The sequence below is a fragment of the Rhyacophila brunnea genome, unplaced genomic scaffold (assembly GCF_057557595.1).
Source record: "Rhyacophila brunnea isolate RB1 unplaced genomic scaffold, BYU_Rbru_1.0 scaffold_12, whole genome shotgun sequence".
NCBI lineage: Eukaryota > Metazoa > Arthropoda > Insecta > Trichoptera > Rhyacophilidae > Rhyacophila > Rhyacophila brunnea.
The window spans coordinates 40,033,702-40,055,852 of record NW_028232774.1 but is presented as its reverse complement, the minus strand read 5'-3'; the positions used below and the strand labels follow the sequence as shown (position 1 = coordinate 40,055,852).

The 22,151-nt window shown below is 34.0% G+C and overlaps 1 protein-coding gene across 2 annotated transcripts in view; it reads right to left on the bottom strand.

Moving 5' to 3' along the window:
- The window catches only part of LOC147078177 (multidrug resistance protein homolog 49-like), a 28,527-nt gene extending 10,791 nt beyond the window's left edge, over positions 1-17,736 (bottom strand). The window contains exons 1-17 of one of the 2 annotated variants that reach the window (XM_085961292.1): positions 17,513-17,736; positions 16,573-16,630; positions 15,649-15,842; positions 15,158-15,302; positions 14,539-14,639; positions 14,278-14,449; positions 13,707-13,831; positions 13,412-13,601; positions 13,084-13,308; positions 12,744-12,985; positions 12,363-12,450; positions 10,544-10,752; positions 9,494-9,645; positions 7,562-7,860; positions 4,071-4,222; positions 2,573-2,687; positions 811-1,060 (exon numbers count right to left, since the gene is read on the bottom strand). In XM_085961292.1, the coding sequence (XP_085817418.1) occupies positions 811-1,060; positions 2,573-2,687; positions 4,071-4,222; positions 7,562-7,860; positions 9,494-9,645; positions 10,544-10,752; positions 12,363-12,450; positions 12,744-12,985; positions 13,084-13,308; positions 13,412-13,601; positions 13,707-13,831; positions 14,278-14,449; positions 14,539-14,639; positions 15,158-15,302; positions 15,649-15,842; positions 16,573-16,630; positions 17,513-17,685 (2,890 nt within the window). In that variant the 5' untranslated portion in view covers positions 17,686-17,736. Of the gene's footprint in view, positions 1-810; positions 1,061-2,572; positions 2,688-4,070; positions 4,223-7,561; positions 7,861-9,493; positions 9,646-10,543; positions 10,753-12,362; positions 12,451-12,743; positions 12,986-13,083; positions 13,309-13,411; positions 13,602-13,706; positions 13,832-14,277; positions 14,450-14,538; positions 14,640-15,157; positions 15,303-15,648; positions 15,843-16,025; positions 16,132-16,572; positions 16,631-17,512 lie in introns of those variants that run through there. The other variant, XM_085961293.1, reaches the window with a different exon arrangement.
- Positions 17,737-22,151: the final 4,415 nt, after the last annotated feature.

Here is a 22,151-nt window from a genome sequence, read left to right as displayed (position 1 = left end):
ATTTCGAAATAAAACATGTTCTTTACTGCGGTGATCAATCCAAATAGTTCGACTATTATTTTAATGTGTATAAAGTTATAATATAAATATAATATTATAATATACTAGCTGAAGTACCCGGCTTCACACAGGGTCGCTTCGTGGTTATATTTATCTTAGATATTTAAAAAATAATAAGAGGTAATTATTTTTTTAATATTAAAATATCTGTGTAAAACAATATGGCAATATGAAAATAATTCTAATAGGAGTAAAGGTCAAACAATAGAACACTAAATTAAAGTCGAATCCAAAATATGCAAACGTTATTAATGTTATTAATATGCAGTAAAAAACCAAAATTGGATGGAACAAACAAACAACAAACTTTGTATTTTATATAATACTAATTTAGAAACCTTTGCAGGTGTGTGCACAACTTCTGACAAAAGTTTCATCACAATCGGATGAATGGTATAGGAACTCATACGAATAGAAGAAGATGATGATTTTCTAATTCAGAAATCTTCGTGGGCATGCGACATGCGATGACATACGCTTTTGACATACTTCTGATTGTGATAATACTGAAATTTGTTACAAATGAATCTACAACGCAACATGACTCGCAGCTGATTTAAACAATAGTCTGTTTTCATCTTCACTTGCATATATTTAGACTCCATCTGTTCATCAATCTCTTTGGATTAATCACATCATTTTACAAATAAATACAAGTGGCAGGTGATGACTAACGATTTTTGGAAGTACAGAATAACTTCTGCTTGTAACAAATCATCATAATAAAAGTAAAGAAGGTTAGGTACTAACACAAACTAGCGACAGTCCTAATATTGGAGATAGCTTCGGTGGCTATCTTGGTGGCATTCTCCATAGCCACCTTCTCTCGCATGCCCTCGCCGGCCATGATGGAAGCCTCCAAAAACACGGCTCCCAGGATGATCGGAATGGTGGTGGCGGACACCAGAGTCATCTTCCACGAGAACACCAGAGCCATGACAATGCCGATCGCCAGACACGAGCCCGCCTGCAGCAACGATGCTATTCTTGTGCCTGTCGCCTGTTCCCAAGATTCACCAATATTTTACACGCACACAAATATTTACAAACTCTTTGAAATAGTTAACAGCGGGCAGCGCAGTGCAGTGATGTTATGCAATATGTTATGTAATTCGTAATACCTACTCCTAGTACCCTTCCTAAAATTCTCATTTCAACTTTTTAATACCTATTGAATATTTACTGTTATCAGATGCAAATTTGTACAAAAAGAGATGCTTAATTGAAAATAAGACTTATTTTGTCTCAAATTCAAAGAAGTCAATCAAAAGTTATCCATGAGAGTAATGAATCAATGCAAAAAGGATATCAATGATCAGACTCGGTAAAGCGCTTAAAAGAAAACAACTATGAATTACCCAAATATAACTTTTATCATATGGCTTGCTAACCGTTTCCCCTCAAGTTTTTACAAGAAAAAAAAATATTTAGGGTTCACTAGATTCATAATTGTGTGGAATGTGAATGATGTTTGGGTCGCATACTCATGCTCTGCCTCCAATACACCAGTGACAGTAAGCAACCTATCAAATACCTAAGTTGGTTAGTGATTATTTGGGATTACCAAACCACCCAGATCGATTACTAATTATTAAAATAATAATCAAATAAGTAGATACTTTGATCAAAACTTAATCTCATTTTAAATAACTTGTGACTGACTGTACCCATCGTGTAACAGAAGTTGGAATGCTGGCCACCCAATTCGCGGGTCACAGATTCGAATCCTGCACTTGTGTCAAATTCACATATTTTTAATATTATGTATTTGGATTTAATGAATTTAGAAAATAGCACACCAATCCGCATTGCTGTCTTGGAGCAAAAACAAAGCTTATTATCACCTCCGAAAGGACGGGGTTGCGCTGGACCCCCCCCCCCGTGATGAAGTAAGGTCAGGGTTATCGTCTGCTGGCTTCACTCTTGGGGATATGCGTGCTTAATTGACAACGCGGATTTGCGGGAATAACGGAATATTTTATTTTCCAGAATACATTGATTACTGCATGTTACAGCGTATATGTACATTTAACAGAAATATTTATTAAATAAATAAATTCAAATTGGCGGAGACGCCGGCGCCGACGGCCGCCGTCTCGAGAGCCCAAAAACCGAATAATGAATGAATTTTGTCACTGGCCATATCCCTCGGTCAACTCTCAAAACAACAAAAAATACCATCTGCAAAATTCTGTCACTGGAATTGACAAAAAGGCATAATCTGTGGCATTTCTGAGAATTTTCATCTTTTACGGGCTAGAAATTTCTGTCTCATAGTCGATCTGCTCATGTCTGCATGAATCCGTCCAATGATGGTTCAGGCCTCATGGCCTTTGATCCTCTGAGGATGCCATGCTTTAGGTGGTATCAATATAGATATTTCAGTACCTGTAGCCTTTACTGAATACTGTTTCATTTCCTTTTGAACATCAATGAGGAAGTAATACCAATGTTAAAATACTATAGAATCATATAATTATGCATCGATCAATCAATATAAGCTATAAGTTACCCCCTGAACAGCTCCGCAATCTCCGGCGAGGCGAGCACTCAGAGCCCCAACGGAATTTGTGGTGTCATCGTACCACCCCATCTCCTGACGCAGCATCGCTTCAAATGTATCCCCTCTGCAATAAACGTAGACATGTTTGCTCAGATTAATTATTCAAGATCACTTGTTCTTTTTACGACTGTTCACTCTCTAGATGAGCATATGGATACCGCACGGTGCCTCTAAGAATCTCCGTCCATAGCAGCGGCGGCTCCTCTAATACCATGCAAGTGCAACGCACTGCCTGCATTTTTGAAGACATCGCTCAACTTTTCATTGTTATTCATACGTGTATCGCTCACTTCGCGAAGTAGAACATGTAGCAGTATTATTAACAATTCTCCGTTCATGAGCGCAAAGCGATTGCGTCCAAATAGATTTTCAGTTTGCACAGGATTACAATGAGGTCATTGTATACTGCTTAAACGGTGGCCGAATGTTCCTGAAATGGCGTTTTGTGTAGAATTTTTTACACACTTTTAGATCGGCACACGAAACGAAGGACTCTAGAAACAAAAACTCCCGTTTATGTTTTATAACAATGTTGGGGAGTTAATTTTTAATATTTTTACACGAAAATACAAACCTGCCGCGTTTATTTCTGAACCATTCAAAATAATAAAAAAACACATCAGCGGTTATTTATTTGGCTAACGCGCTTAAACATTGTTCACTCAGAGTGTAAGCCATAAACTGTGACATTTATATTTCTTTATTGATATTAAATCATTCTTGCTATTCAAATCTTTTTTGAGAAATAGTATAAATAAACAAAGACATATTTAATTTACCTTCTGAGAAGTCAGTAAGAGGACACGGTAGCCTTCGGTGATTGACGTAATCATGAAAAGACGCTTTACGACCTTACGTGGCTAGGACACGTGCTCCGGATGCCGCCAAAAAGTGTGACACGTCGTACCCTTATGGCACAGCCTCAAGGGTTCCGACGCCATGGCCGGCCCTCACTCACCCTGCAGTGGCGCCACAAAAGCGACCTACGTGATGCAGGTCTGACATGGCGGGAGGCGCTAGAGTTGCCGATGGACGAAATGGGTGAAAGAAGAAGATCTTCTCTTTATAGAAGGTAAACCATTGCGCATTACCAGAAAATGCTATTCTGACGACCACCGGCCGCCACTGGTCCATAGTACACGGTTGACATGTATTCTATATCACATTTTCACCTTTAATGGAAAGGGAGATTTTTATCTCTTCATTAGCGACATCAATCTAGCACCATACCCTAGTTTACCATGATTTATCAAATTAACTACATCAGAATGCAAAGATTAAACAGGCAACATTTGTATCTATCCAGTACAGCAGAAAACTATACATATTTCGCATGGAGTCAAATGTTGCACTGGATATATCTAGTCTAGTAGCGAGTTCTCTCTCACCGTGTCCTGTGAAGTACACTGTCAGAAAATTTAAAATACAAATATGGTCAATCAATTACCTGAGTCGCGCCGTAAGCCTCGATCCAGATACGCTGAAGACGAACATTTGAATAAACGTGGAGAGACCTGTGACTATCCCGATGCCCAGAAACCACATGCTGTATATCAGAGTTTTGCCTAATACTGTATCTCGGTCATCCAGCGACAACACCTAACATGAAATAAAAATTTTACTTAAAGGCCCATATGCCCAACAATGGTCAAAATGGAGGTTTTATGGTATTTTAAAAGCATTAGCCTGAACATTCCTTAAACGTTGTTGATAATCTATTTATATTATTTTGAAGCCTTATTATCCTTTATATTCATTTTAAACATTTGATGACTGCATAAAGTATTTTTATTACATAAAAGAGTATTCTTTAAAACCTCTCGATCTAATGTTTTAGAATATAGTCATATTTCAGTACATCCATGTGCAGTGGTTTTTAGATTTATTAATTTAGAAACGCATTTATAAAATTTATGTTGACATTATTATAGTGAAATATTTACGATACAAAATTATATTTATAATCTCTGTGACCCCAAATTTGACAAGAATTAGGCATTTTATTATTCAAAAAGTGGGTAAGATTACCACATTTGAAGATAATTCTAAAGATACTGATTAAAAGCTATGTCTTTGACCATTCAAATGTGACAAAACATCCTATGAATGTTTCAAATGTTTAAAATAAATATAAAGGATAATAAGGCTTCAAAATTATATAAATAGATTATCCACAACGTTTAAGGAATGTTCAGGCTAATGCTTTGAAAATACCATAAAATTTCCATTTTGACCTACGTTGGGCATGTGGGCCGTTAAAGACATACACATTAAATGTTATAAATTAACTTGGTCATCATGGGGAATCAATCCTCTCATCTGACTATCGAATATCTGAATACATTTTTTTTTGTATTCCATATGAGCAAGTTTAAGCGACCTAGGTTTCACCTTTCGGCATCTTCAGGCTCTATATTCTATTATTAGGCTTACATTAGTTAGATATATACGGTGTTCAAAGATGTTGAATCTTCTTCCAAGTGGAGCTTTCCATGATTTCCCTATAAAGCCTATAAAGAATACATTATATAAGAATAAAGAGAATATTTTCTTCAACATCTTTGATAGTGCCTGAAAAAATTAAAATTCTAATGGATTCAAGCTCTGTACTATTCCATTTAAGTCGTTTTTTGCGACCCGGGTTTCGCCTTTCGGCATCTTCAGGCGTCGTGTACACTCACCAAAGGCAAACACACACTGACACACACACAAACACACAAAAATTAGATATGCAAAGTGCATGAGCGGCAAAACCCAGTTTACTAAAACTAATTTATATAAAATAGTACAAAGCTTCCATTAATTTTAATTCAAATGCCATCAAATACCCTCAGTTGATAGTATTAATCATTAATAAATGTATTTCTTTTTATACGGTAACAACTCTTATTCAAAATCTTTGCTTAACAGTTATTTGCTATTTTAGGAATCTCTTTTTTCAGTGTCATCTTGTGTTGAAAGTTGGCGACCAAATTGCACCTTATCCTCTACAGTCAAATTAATTCTCCAACATTTTTATTCTTATATCAATATTTTTAAGCTCTCCCAGTGGAATATATCAATATTCGAAGGGATTCGGTTGAAAATAGTTATTGCCCTCCCAATTAGCATTACCAATAGCATGTTAGTTCTCTGCACCTTGGGACAAGTCAATACTCCCAAAAATGGCAGCGTTTTCATTTATATATAATTTATTTATAATTTCACGTATAAGTTATGCATTTATATAAAATACCAAAGAGAAAGTCAGTCAGACAAAGCTATGATATACAACCTCAAATGAGAGAGTCTCAAAAAATTTTTTTGAACGCTCCACCATAAGGCCATATTTCAACTGATGCTGGGTCTGAAAAATAGACCTACGACGAAGCACGGAAGATGAAACTGAACATTTGTAGTTCCTTGTCACAAAAGAATGGTAACCATATGGCTACTAAAGGTCAGTTTACTGTCAAAACATATTTCCGTGATCTATCACAGATGATATAACACAGGGGTTCTTAACCAAGCGCCCGCGGAGCCATTTTCGTGCGCCCTCTGCAGAGTTGAGAAACGGAAAATTGATCAACTAAAATCAGGACTATCTACACAGATAACGTTTTTTACTAACCGTGTAAATAAAAATCCAAATGCCACCTTTACTTCCTTTAAAATTGCTATTTTTAGACAGCGAATTAAATAAGAAAGCATTTCTCATTGGCATTTTCGTTATCTTAAAATCGAACGGACTGACTGAAAACATTTGGAACTTAGCTGACCATAAAAAGTACCCTCTTTTGAAAAAAGGAGCTTACAAAATTAAATTCTTTTTTTTCCCACCCTATTTGTGTGAATCTTTATTTTCCACCATGAACATAATAAAATCAAAAACAAGATCTCGACTTACCAATACCAACCTTGATAATTATTTATGATTGGGATTATCATCTTACACTCCTGACTTTGAAAAGTTACTAAGTGAAATGGAATGTTAAAGATCGCACTAATAGCCTGTGTATTTTGAATATTTTTTTACTCTTTATTGCATGTTATCTCTTTTTATTTTCGATATGTAACTGTATGGGTGTTTAATGCTTCTTTTTTAAATGCTCTCAGAGGCGTTTAAATGTAAATAAATGTACAATCTACCGATATAATAAATGTAACACATAATACTTGAACCATGTTTTTTTAGAAATCCGATCTGCGCCGCCACTATTATCTCAAATGCGCCTGCTACCGCCAAAAGGTTAAGAACCCCTAATATAAGACAAGTGAAATAACTCTGTCGTGCATTGAATATTGAATTTTGAGGCTGAGTATATAATAAAAGATTGTATTAATCCATATTGAAATCCAGTTTGTTACTCCTCCCCCAATCAATACCGAGTAGGAACTGACAACAATCGTCCAAGATAAGTTTCAAGTCATCAGTGAACAACAAAAACATAACATTTTCAATGGTCCCAAGTTTGAACCCTCAATGACTTGAAAATGGTTCAAATGTATGTGACTTGATGAATCCCATACCATACAAAATAACCCTCGAATTACTTCAGAAATCAATCCAATGAGCTTTTGCATAAGAATGTCATTTCAAATTTATTTATTTTACGTATAATGAACATGACAAATTATAAATTCAAAGCGTTCACGACATGACATAAAGTAAGTGTTATTAATTTTCAAATAAAAATACAGGTTAATAATATGAGTAAATAATAAAAATAAAAGTAAGTACATGGAAGCACACAGAACTAGGTTGATAGGCCCTAGATCCACTCTCTTCTCAAATGCTTTCGAGAGAAGTCATTGTAGGATCAGTCAACAAAGTAGCCTTTGTGTAGTGCTGACAACACATAATTGGTAAATCCCATATGGATAGTTCTCCTTAATTGCCTAACTCAAATATGCATTATTTAACAGATTAATATAACAATGTCAGTTAACCATACATACCCCATAAATATCTCCGAAGACGAAAGCGAAAGCGGGCAGAGTGGCACCTAGGGCAACAGAAGCGATGCATCCAAAAATAATGAGATACCATTCGGGGCTGTTGAGCGCCATGATTCGGGAAAAGTTGGCCGACTTGACGAGGGTCTCATCATCGAACGACTCGATGGAAGAGGTTATGCTGCTGCGTGATTTGTCCAGGCCCAACGCGAAGGAGGCTCGCATGGAAGCACGTGAAGCGCGTGCATACACACTTTTACGGGACATCACCACGCGCTCTTCCTCGGGACGAGGCTTGTCAACTGCAGACGATTTTTTTATAAATTAAGTTATATGAAGTAAAAGGCATGTCAAGGATTCTATATTGGAATCGCTCACACATCAGCCTGACATCTGGCTTGTCACTTTTTTATGAAGGCTTTACGGTTAAAAGTGAAGAGTTTGGACTGTACCTACCTACAAGAACTCGTATAAACATTTTTATACCCTTGATAGTAATTTCATTGAACCTAATAGGTTGAGCAAGTGGCTGACATCCATTTCTCGTAAAAAACAAAATCTGTCAATACAAACCTCCACTCTGTGGAGGACCATATGATCATATCAGGATCGGACATGGTCGGGAAAAAAAAAGTAATTTCATACAGTTTTTGGGTGGTTGAATTTACCATAGGAAAATAAATATTCTTTGCCTAAGCGACATTAAAATGCGGTATTAAATGAACGAAGTGTGTGAGTAATGAAATGACACCACGCTGCATACATTGAAGTCTGCCCGAGTCATCTCATAGATACCGACTATAACTTGAGCTGCTGCAGCTCGAGGAACTAACAGCTTACAATGCATCGGCAATACTCACATTGCGACACTAGCGCCGAGACCACACCTGAAGTTATAGTTATCTGCGTATACAAATTTTATTCTTTCGTTTTTATTGTTGTTCTGTTTTACCCAACCTGTCTGCAGTTATAAAGCCAGATGTACCAATACTTTTGGTAAGTACCTAGAACTCTATCTGTGATGGAATAAGGGTGATGCTTACATATTTTTGTTAGATGACTTTAAACTTTTCTCGATAAATGTCCACTTTAGCATAACCAATATTGTATATCCAATGACTGTACGTATTATTATTTGCTGTTATTTATGATTGAATATTATTAATAATGAAAATTCACCGTACAACACAATCGTATAGCGATTTATTTCAGTGCAGCATTGGCAAATAAATCTCACAGCGCAATAGTTTCACTTAAAATTTAGATTCACTTTCATATAAAATATTTAGGCTCCGTCTCAACATACGAAGGATTCTTTAATATTACATGACCCGTTCATCCACTAGACTACTCTAGACTATCACTGTTTTATTTACATTTCGTCATTGAAACTAGAAAATTGTGTAACTCCAAAAACACTACTTTACAGGAGAGACAAAAAACATTATGGTTTCCTATACAATTATATGGTTTTGGAGTTAAATCATACATCATTTAATGATGTTACAATTTTCTTTGGAATTACATCGTTTGCAAGACGGGTAGATATTAAAAACGGCCACTAGATGGCATTCAAAGTCAATTTTCGATTAAAACGCAGTTACACATTTTTCTAGTTTCAATGACGATTTATCAGTCTAACAATAGTTCCATGAAATATTTGAAAGTATAAATAGTCAATGTTTGTAAAATTTTCTTCATTTGATTTCTAGGTATAGGTAAATCATTGTACGGTGACACTGTAGGCGAATTGAGAGTGTATTAAAATTGTTTGCTGCAATGCCTGTTTCAATGCCACCAAAAAATACCAACTACAATATGCAACTGCGAGCCACTTGAACCGTGCCCGTGGTGCCACTGTATACTGATTTACCTGTACCTCCATAAGACATAAAAGATATTGATCCTTGAAATTGTTAATATTGCTTTGCAAACCTTTATCGCCAGGAACTTCATCAGGAATATCAGCCTTTACAAGTTTGTAATAATTGGCTTTGAGCGCCATCAACTGCTTATGAGTTCCCATCTCCGCAACCACTCCTTTGTCGATGAAAACAATCAGGTCTGCATTTGTAATCGTCGATAATCTAAAAAGAATAGAATAAATAGATTACAACCATTTTAACTTCATGACAAAGTAATTACATTAAACTTCCTATTATCCTTGTGCAGATTATCCGTGCATAAATTTAATTTTTTTTTAAATCGGTGTAATCGGTTCCAGAAGTGAGAGATTTTTTGAAAAGTAAGGGGTTGCCACAGAAAGCAGTGCTGTTATTAGATAATACTCCTTCTCATCCAAATGAAAGCATATTGAAAACGGACAACGGCCTTATGGTTGCAAAATTTTTACCACCTAATGTTGCATCTTTAATTCAACCCATGGATCAAGGGGTTTGGGATGATGGGGGGATAAAGGATAATGGCCTTCTTAAAAGTTTTTATAACGAAGATGACAATTTGATTAAATTCTGGAAAAAATTACAATACTGGATGCGATACATGTAGTAACTCAATCTTGATTCAAAATAAAGCCAATAACACTCGTTCGATCTACCAAATGTAGATAGTGATTTTTTCGATTCTATCGAACCTGAGACAGGTGAAATAGTATCTGAAATATGGGCGCTAATGGCAAATCTACATGTTATTTCCAATCTCATTCAACCAAAAGAGAATGAGGCTGAAAGTGGACTTCTGTTGACACTATATTGGAGTACATTGACCAAAGGGAATTTTAATAATATAACGATGTAATAAATAGCTCTTAGGAAAATTCGAACTGTTATTAGAAAATCATTAAAAGATTCCTGCAAACCAAAATCACAAATTTTCTCATATATAATGAGTATTAAACATATTAAAATAATTTATTGTATTATTTGCTATACTATGTATTTCGTTTATCCGTGCCGCCTCTCCCTACCATTAACCCGGATAATCGGGAGTCTACTGTATATAACATTTTTGTTCAAATTTTTTGACCTATGAGAGATGACAAGCGTAGTTCTTCCCACGATAGCGGCATCCAAAGCTTCTTGCACCTTGGCCTGGGAGTGCAAATCCAGTGCCGATGTGGCTTCGTCCAACAATAAGAGCGGAGGTTTACTAAGAAGGGCTCGGGCGATCGCGATCCTCTGCTTCTGTCCTCCTGACAATTGTGCTCCCCGCTCACCGACCAACGTGTCATACCCCTGATGAAACAAATTATAATAAGTAATCGAGGGGCTGAAAATTTTAATGAACCGAGTTGATTAAATCAAAATATCGGATTGTAAATTTTACCTACCTGACCGTTTTTAACATTCTGTAAATGAGTCCTTATTTCAAATGACCCATTATTATTATTTCAGAAAAAAAATGATATTTTTTTATTTTAAGTATTTTAAGAAGTACAAATCACATGAAAACATTACAATTAAATACATTGATATCAACATTTAAGTAGGTATACACCAGTGGCGAAAACTCCATACTAGGCGATTATTTAAAGTTAAAGCCTACCTTCTCAAGAAAAATATTTTTTAATTGCATATAGACATATTTATATTGATTATTTATTTATTATGATTATTTTGTATTCTATTAAAACAATTTAATTTGCCAACGACAGCTGATGTCGTATTATGTAAAATATATACCACAACGTTTGTCTTGGCGTAAATAAATGTTGATTCTCTCTCAAAGAATTGTGATTTTTTTTCGTATGGACGTCGTATGGAATTGTATGAAATATGGTAGGCTCCTATCGCAGAGCCTAAAACCATCACGCATTGTTGTAATGACCGCACTTTGTCCAAAATAATTAATAATCAGATACTTTAAAAAAATAATTTCTATTGCATTTAATCGCATATTAATAAATACCTATAGATTGTTTTTAAAAATAAAAAGAAATTTTATGTAATGATTTTTGATGTGTATAAAAATACGTTATTAAATTTAAACTCTTCACTCAATTTTATCTCGTCAGTGAGTTTTTGAAATTTCATCATATTAATGTGTCGTTATCATAGGTTCATCAGTAGTATTCCTTTACCTGACAAGTGTGTTCTTTTTCTCGGATCTCCACAGCCTACCTCTTTCCAAAAGTCATCCTTCGCCACTGGTATACACAGCAGTTTATGGAGTGTAAACCAATTTTAGGAAATAACACACTATTTTCCTATGGAACCGTTACATCAGTGATGAAGCATGTGCCCCCACATGTATTTTTTTATAATAATATGTCGAAGAATCCATAAGATTTTATTGTTTTGTAAAATATTTGGGTAGGATAGTTATGTAAAAAATATATGTTTTAAAAGCGGCCTCCAAAAACGGTTTTGATATTTAATTTGACCTTTATGAAAAGGTTTCCCATTAATAAGTTACATGATTGAATCATTTTTTACATACTAGTAGGTATGTGAAACCTGCTACTGATTCATTTTTTACCAATATGTCACTTGTAACTTAATTTTTTTTTACCACATTATTCAATCCTAATAAAATCATATGGGCTTCCACATGTTGGAGTGAATGCAGATATTTGTTTTTCCAGACACATTGAAAAATAACACATGAATTTTCCAGACTCGGGACCCACGATATTATAAGTCCTTTCTTTGTTTCAATTTCATATTATTCCATCTCCAGTTTCCATCTCTGTAGAAATAAGTTTTCTTCAACAGTTTTGGAAAAAACAGAATGAAATGATGGCTAATAAACAGTGGCATAAAATAATTTAATATTGTCTCTTATCTATGTGTGATTGATAAGTCAATAATATCAAGTTTTATTTGTTTATTAATAGTTTTTATACCTCAGGCAATTTCGAAATAAAGTCGTGGCAATTTGCAGACCTGGCCGCCATGATTATGTCTCGCTGGCTACAGTCAGGACTTCCATATCTGAAAATAATTATAATGTCGTCATTTTCAAAAGTCCCTCAATGTATTCAGTTCAATGATTCAAATCGGCAAGTGCAAATAGGACAAAAACCGCGAATGCGCGATGCAAAAAATTAATTCAGATTTAATTTATGAACAAAGCGAACATGCTATTTTCAGATGATTGCATCTTCTGACATCTTTGTTATCACCCAATCGGTGCCACTTCATCCGTCGATCCAGATTTGTAGGTCATCTGACTGGGAAGTAATTTTTTCACCTTTCTCCAAGTTGAAAAAATAAAATTATCCAACCTTATGTTCTCCATGATGGAAGTGGCAAACAGGATGGGCTCCTGGGACACGACTCCGACATGCTGTCGCAGCCACCTGACATTAATTTGTTTAATGTCGGTACCGTCCAGCGTGACTTTTCCCACCACAGGGTTATACATGCGCTGCAGTAGCTGAAGGGCGGTTGACTTGCCGCAGCCCGAGGGACCCACCAGGGCCACGGTCTTCCCTGCCGGAATTCGCAAGTTTAAACCGCGGAGGATCTGCAGGAAAAAGTATCATAATTCATATGATTCAATATTACGAAGTGAGCGTGACGCGTTATTATATCAGAAAACTTTTGTAAAATAAAAATTTCAACCTTAATGTCTGGTCTGGCAGGATATTGGAAGTGGACGTTTTCAAAGACAATTTCGCCGGTAAAAGAGTCGGGAGAGACCCCCTCCTCGGAGAGACTGTCGATCTCTGACCTGTGATCCAAGATATTGAAAATTGTGGCCGCCGAACCGCGGGCCGAATTGAAAGCATCCATATGCGGAGATGTCAAACCGAGGTTTTGAGCTCCAGCCAGCACGCCGAAGAATACCTGATGAATATTATTGAAATTTATAAATTTGCATTTCCAAAATAATATTTTGTCTCTTGCTCAATTACTAAATCTAGGAAAAACTGCCTAAGAATTATCTTACAATAATGAGAACCGCAGGTGTGTAGTCTTTCACTTCTTTGTGCTTGTCATTGAAAATGAGGGTGACTCCATAATAGAATGCGATGGCATAGCTCAAGTAAATGATGAACCACATGATGCCTGATCCGATCCCGGAGTACAATCCTTTGCGACTTCCCATCTGCGTGGCGGGAGCCAATTTTTCTTTGTACCTGAAATGAGCATCAACAAGTAAACACAGATAGTGCTAGTGGTTGTAGTTGTAACATCGGGCGCCTTCTATTGTTCAGTTGAAAATTAAAGTGAAAATATCTCACCGATTGATCTCTTTCTGCTGGCCTCCAAATGCGATGACGGTTCTCACCGCACCGAGGACCTCTTCAGCCACCGTTCCGGCGCCACTGTACGATTGCAATTCTTTAACAGTCAGAGAACTTTGGACCTACATTCGATACATTTACATTACATCACATTCATACACACAAATTAACATTGAAACTATAGAAATATTGAAATAATTGAGAAGCTGAGGATTGACAAGTGACCGAGTTGTGTGAATCGACTTCAAGTTCAAAGTTAAATATGATTGTAAATATTTCTATATTACTATTTTCAACATTCAATAGAATGAAGTCTCGTTGTCAAATGATCCATATTTAGAAGAAAAAAATCTTAAACTATGAAATTAATCATGACATTTTTTTTATACACTAAAGTTATAATCCGACGCTAGAAATAAAATACTTTTAACTCATATTATTATAACACGTTTAAATCCTTTTTCACACATGAACTTGAGTGATGTGATAACTGCACTGCGTCTAAGTCATTTTTTAATTTTATGTCACTTGTACTCGTTTAATCTTCAGCATCCCATTTGTAATTTACCCTAGCAACGATAGCAGTGGCGATAATGATAACTGGAGTGCTGCTCATAACGACGAGTGTCAACTTCCAACCGTAGATGAAAGAGATGATGACAGCGTAAACAAATGAAGAGACCAAGTAAGTGAACATTCCAATCTTTTCACCCATTCCGTCTTTCATTTTCTCCATGTCGCTGAAATTTACAATACGCATTACGCTTCAGTCATTTCAGTAGTGAATGGAAAAATTACTTATTTGTCTTCATTTAAAAAAAGCGCTTACTCTGTCACCTTGGACGCAAAGTTCATTGATGTATTAGTGTCATACCAGGTCATGTCTTTTCTCAGTACAGCTTTTAAAAGCATCTCACGAACTCTTACTATCTGAAACAGGTTACCCACTGTGTGAAATATTATTACCCTACCGCGATTAAGTTATTTCACCATCTCTAAAGATAACCTACCCTTATGTACCAAAATCAAACATTGACGATTGGTTGTTAGAAGATAGAAATTACGAAATAAAACCTCATGCATCCGTCTCATAAAAATAGGCAGGCCCACCCCCAGTTGCAATTTAAATGTTAAAAATATCAGAAACCTAAAATCATTAATACAATACATAGATTTTACGTGTTCATAGTTTTTGATTTTGGTGCCGTTCATTGATCGATGAAAGAGATTTTTATATCTGAGTTGCGTCAAAACTGGCTCTGTAGAATTTCTGCGAATATAGACTTTTCATAAACGGCATTGACAGAATTTCAAACCTTCTCTTCAAGCCAAACATAAAAAATTATAATAGGTAACTGAAGTTCAGCGAGTTAGACCGACACTATATTATTACGTAATCTTTTACAAGCAAAATAGATTATACGGTTAGAAAATTGCTGTGGATTTACCTGTCTGAGAGCAGCATAATTGAGCAAGTCAATGGAACTGATACCTACGACGAGCATAAAGATGGTCAAACAAATTGAACCGGCCGCATACGCAATCGAGTCACTTATTATGGCATCGTAATTCTCTTGATCTGTGCCATTTGTTCTACAAAATAATAGTAATAATAGAAATGTATTTACAACTTACAACATAAGTAACAGAAAAAAATACAATCAATATTATTAAAAGTTCATGTGAAAAAAGGAAATTATCGAATTGTCTTGGCATTTAAGAAACTCAGTGTTAACCATAGGAAAATTTTTACATCAAAATATTTACTGTTTATCCCTTTATACACATATTTTAAAAAAGTAATAAAAATAACATCCTTTCATCAGCAATTTCATCATTTTAAATATTAGAATTATTAAATTGATGTTTCTATAAACTCTCATTTTCCTAAATTTACAGTACTACTACCTATAGAAAACAATATGTAAAGAAGCCTCACAATATCTTGCCTCCGCCGAATAATTTCAAAAGAGACGTGGGTGTTGATTGGCCGATGGCGACAGTGCGGTCAACCAACAGCGTGGTGTATTCGCCGTATAGGATGACGCTGATAGGGGTGGCGAAACCCATTATAGCCGACAAGATTATGCCTGTCCATAACGCACACCGGTCCATGCTGGTTGCAAAACGAAACTAGAAATGATCACATATATATTATGAATAAATTAATTGTCTGAATTTAAGAAAACTGTAAGAAACGGTAAACAATATATGAGACTTCAAAATGGAATGAGAATTGATGGCTAGCCATTCGATCAACCCCTTGGAATTATGAAAATACATAATATATTCATCAAAAAAACATAAAATTTTTACCATGCCACCGTAACTTAAAAATATATTATTCACATAACATCCCATATCACGTTGCTTTACAAAAATGCTCGATTTAAATAACATCAAAAAAGACAGCTGTCCTTCCTGTCTCTTTCATGGGTAATTATATTCATGAAATATTCAAGCAGCTGTAAAGCAATAATATCACAACCAAAGCAAAAGACAGTGCGACATGAACCAATTACCTCACTGTGTATAAATAGACTAAACTAATATAAGTAGAGGTGAATTTAATATTTAAGACGGTCAATAACACCAACATAATATTTGTTATCCGATAGAATTTGCTTTATATAGCTACCCATTGGCCAATATAAATAATCAATATTATCAGTTATTTTTATTAAATTTTATTGTAAGTATATAATCTTTTGGTTTAAACTATTATTTTTGAGCACAAAAAGCTACGCAAAACCGTCTTATAAATTTGTACTGAGTCTACCTAATTATAGTTATGTATAAAATTTTACAAAAGATGATGCGGATATAGCATAAATTCAATGAAAGTTATATTACATGTATTTACCAGTTTAAAAAATCCAATTGACTCTGTGTTCTCATCAACTTCTTCCACGAGTATATCGCTGAAATTTTTTCATAAATCCTTTATCATCGCAAATAAATTGTACAAATGATTTCAATTTCAGTGTGCGGCCAAAACAAACAATAAAACTTTAAAGGGATGATACAATACTATTTTTATTTATAAGTAAGTAGATATATAAAAATAATTAATCAAAATTGAGATGAAGCATGGAGTGGTTGATGTTATTTGAATCTTTAAAACTATAATAAATGGATTTGACAAGAGTATGACAGGTAAATGAATTCATAATTTAATTAGCAGTAAAATTACATGTATTTTAGAGGCATCTCCTCAGTAGGCATTTATTTGAAGTTAAAGTTTTTAAAATTTTCCTAATTTCATTCTATCTAAAATTATCTCAAAAATTGCAATCAACAGTATTTCATCTGTACATTATAAGATAACATCATAATTAGTCACCAAAGATGACAATTATTATAAACAAGAGTTTATAGTCACCATCTTTTAATGTGACAATGTTCAGAACATTAATTTTTCTGTGGCTTAGTGATTTGCCTACACTAAAAATGTAAAACATGCCGTGGTGTCTAGTTGTCTAGTTATGGTCCAAACTAATTGATTTGATTATAAAATATGATTTTTATCCTTCAAAATGCCATGAAAGTTTTATAATTTTAAAAGTGTACCATAGTGAAAAATTCTGAAAATCAGTTTCCTCGATACACATTTCAATATTCTTTTAACAATAATAAGTCATTATGATATAATATTATTCTTTTGAACATGCAAATTTAATATTTTTCTGTGCATCATCACTCCAGTCATCGTTTATCTATATAATATTATAATGAACATTTAATTACTGAGTATTTATGAAGTTTTGTGTTCAAAATTTAATATGCTAAAATTCATTACTGACTATGAGCTGACTGGAAAATTAGCAACACTAGCTCGGAAGGCAGATCCGGTAACAACCGTTGCTCGGCGCTTTAATGAAGTAGAGTGCTCTTTCTCGGGTTCCTTGTATGGAACATACGGCTCTTCTGGACTCATACTCATGGGCTCGTCTTTAACTGGCTCTTGTGCCTCCATTTTTTTAGTTTCTGAAATGTTTTCATCTTTAGCTTTTTTCCGATCCGCTTTCATATTCTCTTTTTTTGTTAGACCATCATCTTTATCCATGGTTGTATCTACTTACTGAATAACAGCAAATTAAAAAAAAATTAATTGTAATACAAATAGTTAACAGTGACGTCCCGTGGGAGTAAGCATGTCATGTGTTGCTTAATACATTGGAACGATTAGGTGACCATTCAATATAATTAGCATGCTATTTAAATGTGGTAATTAAAAAGTAATTATCTAGTCAGAAGTCAATGTGTTAACATATTATAAATGGCGACAAATGATGGAACGAATATTACTATTATTATGAACTTTTGAGAGCTATGGGAATTTTTCATGCAGCTGATGATGGTCACTTCATTACAAAGTGCTGACATCTTAATTTACAAAATAATGATAAAAAATGCTAGCAATTTATACCATTTTATAGGTGTTGTAATACCCAATAGCGGTTTATTGCACAGCCAATTTTGTTCACAAGGGAGTCTCCAAACCTATTACAGCTTCAGACCTCCATGTAACACTGCTGTTTGAGAGTATGTTTCGTGGAAATTCTTTAATCCTCAGTATACGTGTATGTATTTTTTTAAAGAATTTTGTTCCTTGCGTATGTTTATGATAGCCAAACATAAATAATAAAACATGTAGGTATGTAGGTTGATACAATTTTGCATACAATTTGTAGTTATAATTTTTTTTATATTAAAGCATTGTTAGTTAGCATCGGCACTTTGCCTAGGGACGGCATCGGTAATTATAGTCAGCGCCTTTCAAAGAAAATGTGAGCCCTCGGAAAACCAGTATTTTTTAAACCCACCATCAAAATTATGTAGAAGAAAAGGTAAATGTGCCGCAGAGGTGAACATGAGATTTTACAACTTTCTTTTTAGACCAAACCAAACCTAACCTAAACTAACCTAACCTAACCTAATCTAATCTAACCTACTCCAACCTAATATTACCTCATATAATCTTAGTTTGTGATAGTGGTGTATCAAAATGTATGAAAATTTCAAATTTTCGATAAACGATTATTGGATCGAAAAGCCGATGCGCCGACAGAAAAGGTATTTATTATAATTGTCTACATGGAATAAACTTTTTTCGTAAAAAACCAATTATAAAAGCTCGTGTTCACCTCTGCGGCACAATTACCGAAGAAAATAGAATGTGCTATCACTTCTTTATAATATACTATGTTATTTGAAAGCACCTATAATAATTTTACTATTTATAGATAACGAGAGATAGAACATTCGTTTCCGCGAGTGACATGCAATAAAAATTTAACTATGTTGTTATACATGGTATTTAATATTATTTATTTAGATAGGTACAAAAGAGCGTTGATTAATTATAATATTTTAGGCATCCCTCCTCTCATCTTAAAATGTTGTGATTTAAAAATTTTACAGTCAGTCAGAAATTACCCATGTGGACAGTATATCAACGATTGGTGTGAATTATCAAATCTGGGTAAAGCACTTGAAGGAGCAAACACTACAATTTTTCCAATAATCACTTCATAATAGGACTGTTCAATCGCTTTTTTCGAATTTCTTGCCCACTTTATATGGTTCAAAAAATTCAAAGCATAATAATTAACACGCGTTAATCAACGTTGAAACAGGAGGTTTGTAATGATTGCGTTTCCTATTTCTTTTTTCCACCTAATAAATATGAAGAAAAGAAATTGTATTAGGTATTTTAAAATACCTGGCGATTTACTTAGAAAAGAATGCTTACCACGTTTAACGTATGATTTTTATGTTTGCACAATAGTAATGTTAATTTTCTGCATGTATGATATTTAAGAGTTTTTTCATGATTTATTCAATGCATAAATCAAATATCAAAATCACAGTTTTCATAACTTTTGACACACCGAAAACAAAAGCTAGGTAATAGATAGTTTTAAAAACAAAGAAAATGTTCCTAAATCAAAATTTAAAAAAATAAAACCTATAAATACATAGATAATAGATATACATTATTATAGATACAACACATTGAAGACTGAAATCAAGAGGGAAAATATAAATTTTTCTGTGACAACCAATTCACCACATTGACAATGTTATAGAATTGCTATTGAGTGCCGTAAAACTAAAAGTTTATAAGGCTCACTTCCGTTATTGTCCAATTTGGATGGGTACCTATATAAAAATTTATACGACTCGGTTCACAGTAATATTATAAAATATTTAGTTTATTATCTAGGTACCTACCTATTACTTCCAAACAATAATATCTTTACTTATAGCTAGAGTGGAACAATTTAACATTGAACTTGTGCAGATTGCAATTCAAATTACACAGGATAAATTGAATTATTGCTACTGATACTAGTTTCGAATGCTCTTAAATACATGAAACCTATTCGACATTTTAATGCAGTTCAATTTCTTTTATCGAACTCTACCGAAATTATTTATAAAAACAATATATTTTTATCTAGGAACAGAGATATTTTTTTAAAAAACCCGAATACGCCATGTTAAGTTACAATTACATCGTGGTGTCCTCCCGAATGTCCAACTATTCGTACCTGAATATCCAAGTTAATTTCGGTCGAAATAGATCTCTGGCTGAGTTTTTATTTCCCGAATATGACTTTAGCCAATCAAACCGCGCTGACGCCGTGCATCTCGCTCCCACATTAACGCTGTCTAGCTCTAAAACAATCACGCCCACTTTCATATTTTTCGGCCGTCCGGAGTCCTCTTTCAAATTTCGTCTTATTGATATTGTTTTTAAAGTTACTATTGTTTTAATAGTGAATTCATCAAATTTGAAGAGATCATTCATAGCTGATACATCACCAGTTCGCCCTGAACTTACAGTAGAGTTATGGAAGTGAGTATTTTAACCTAAATAACTGCATTTTGTTTTGATAAATGACACAAAATCCCAACGGTTATATGAATTCTACAGTGTGACCCGGCAACTACTATGACGTAAAAAATAATAATTATTTCAAATTATTATTAACCAAACATTGTTTGTCTTTATTTTACTTTTAATCTAGTTATTTATCTGAAAATAAATGCGATGCTATTATTTATTTTTGAATGTGCTGATAGTTAATTTAATTTAATATGTATGTTAGTAACTATGTATTTATTTGGAGAATATTATATACTTAGGATATTGGTACCTACCTAATATTAGCAGCCAATGGTAATTAATTTATACATGCTATTATTTTGTGTTGCTATTCCTTACAATAGTAAATATATAATATTTATTTGGTGGTTTGTAATAAGTTTGATTGTTAATTATAGAAATATATAGATATAATAATATACAGATATATAAACATAGATTTTTTTTTGGGAAAAGTATTAATATAAAATTGTTAGCAAGTACGAGTAAGTATCATCATAAAATATTGGAGAAATCCGTGACCTCGGTTAGTAATTGAAGTAGTAGATACCTAATTTTATTTAATAAACAAAAACCAAAAGCCAATAGTTAAATTTTGTCTTTATAAATATGTCACCTCGTAGCATAGTGAATAATCCGTGGACTGGGGCGTAAACCCAGAAGATGCAAGGTCGATTCCTGCCAAAAAGATTTTTTCTATTACTTATAATATATTTTCTCAGAAGTGATTTTAAAAATTATGTATGTTCAATTATTAGAATGGTACATTCTGAAATCTTGTGAATTATTCGTTCAATAAAAAAATAGTTAATTACTTAAAAACTATTTTATTACTTAAACCGAAAAAGCGATTGCCGCATGTTATTATTACATACAAAAATAGGTAATTACGATCATAAGTATTTAAATAGTAGAAGTAATTATTAACAATTATCGTGTAAATAAATATAACATTTGAGGCGCGTACTTTTTGACCACTCAGTAATCCGTGGGCCGTGCAGCAATATGCTACGGTCTTAAATCCCGAACGTCCTTATTTGTCCTGAATATCCATTATTCTGAGAGAGCGCAAAAATTTCCCGAATATCCACAGTGAGTACTTGTAAATAAAACGCATTTTCTGTGTATTTAATGATTTATACCAGTATATTATTCTTGGAATCTATTCTTAGATAATGTTGCAATCATACAGTGTAGAAAGAATGATTGATACATCTACTGATATTTAAATATACGACAATGAAATTTGTTTTTCGTCTCCTGTAAAATTGTCATTTTTTGGTCTATTCGGGAAACAAATTTATAGCGACGTTGTATCTCGCTCAGTGTCACTTCAACTACTTCATAATTTCTGTGAAAAACTATAGAACTTCACTTTTATATCGTGGCGGTCAATTTATCTCGAAATATCATAATTTCCCGGACCGTGTGCTATATTTTTAGGACAATATTTTTTTTAAATTTTCAATAGACAACCAGAACTCTACGTATATTATCTATGACTCTTCTTGTTTATGATGGCAGAGTAGTTTTATATTGTCTATGGT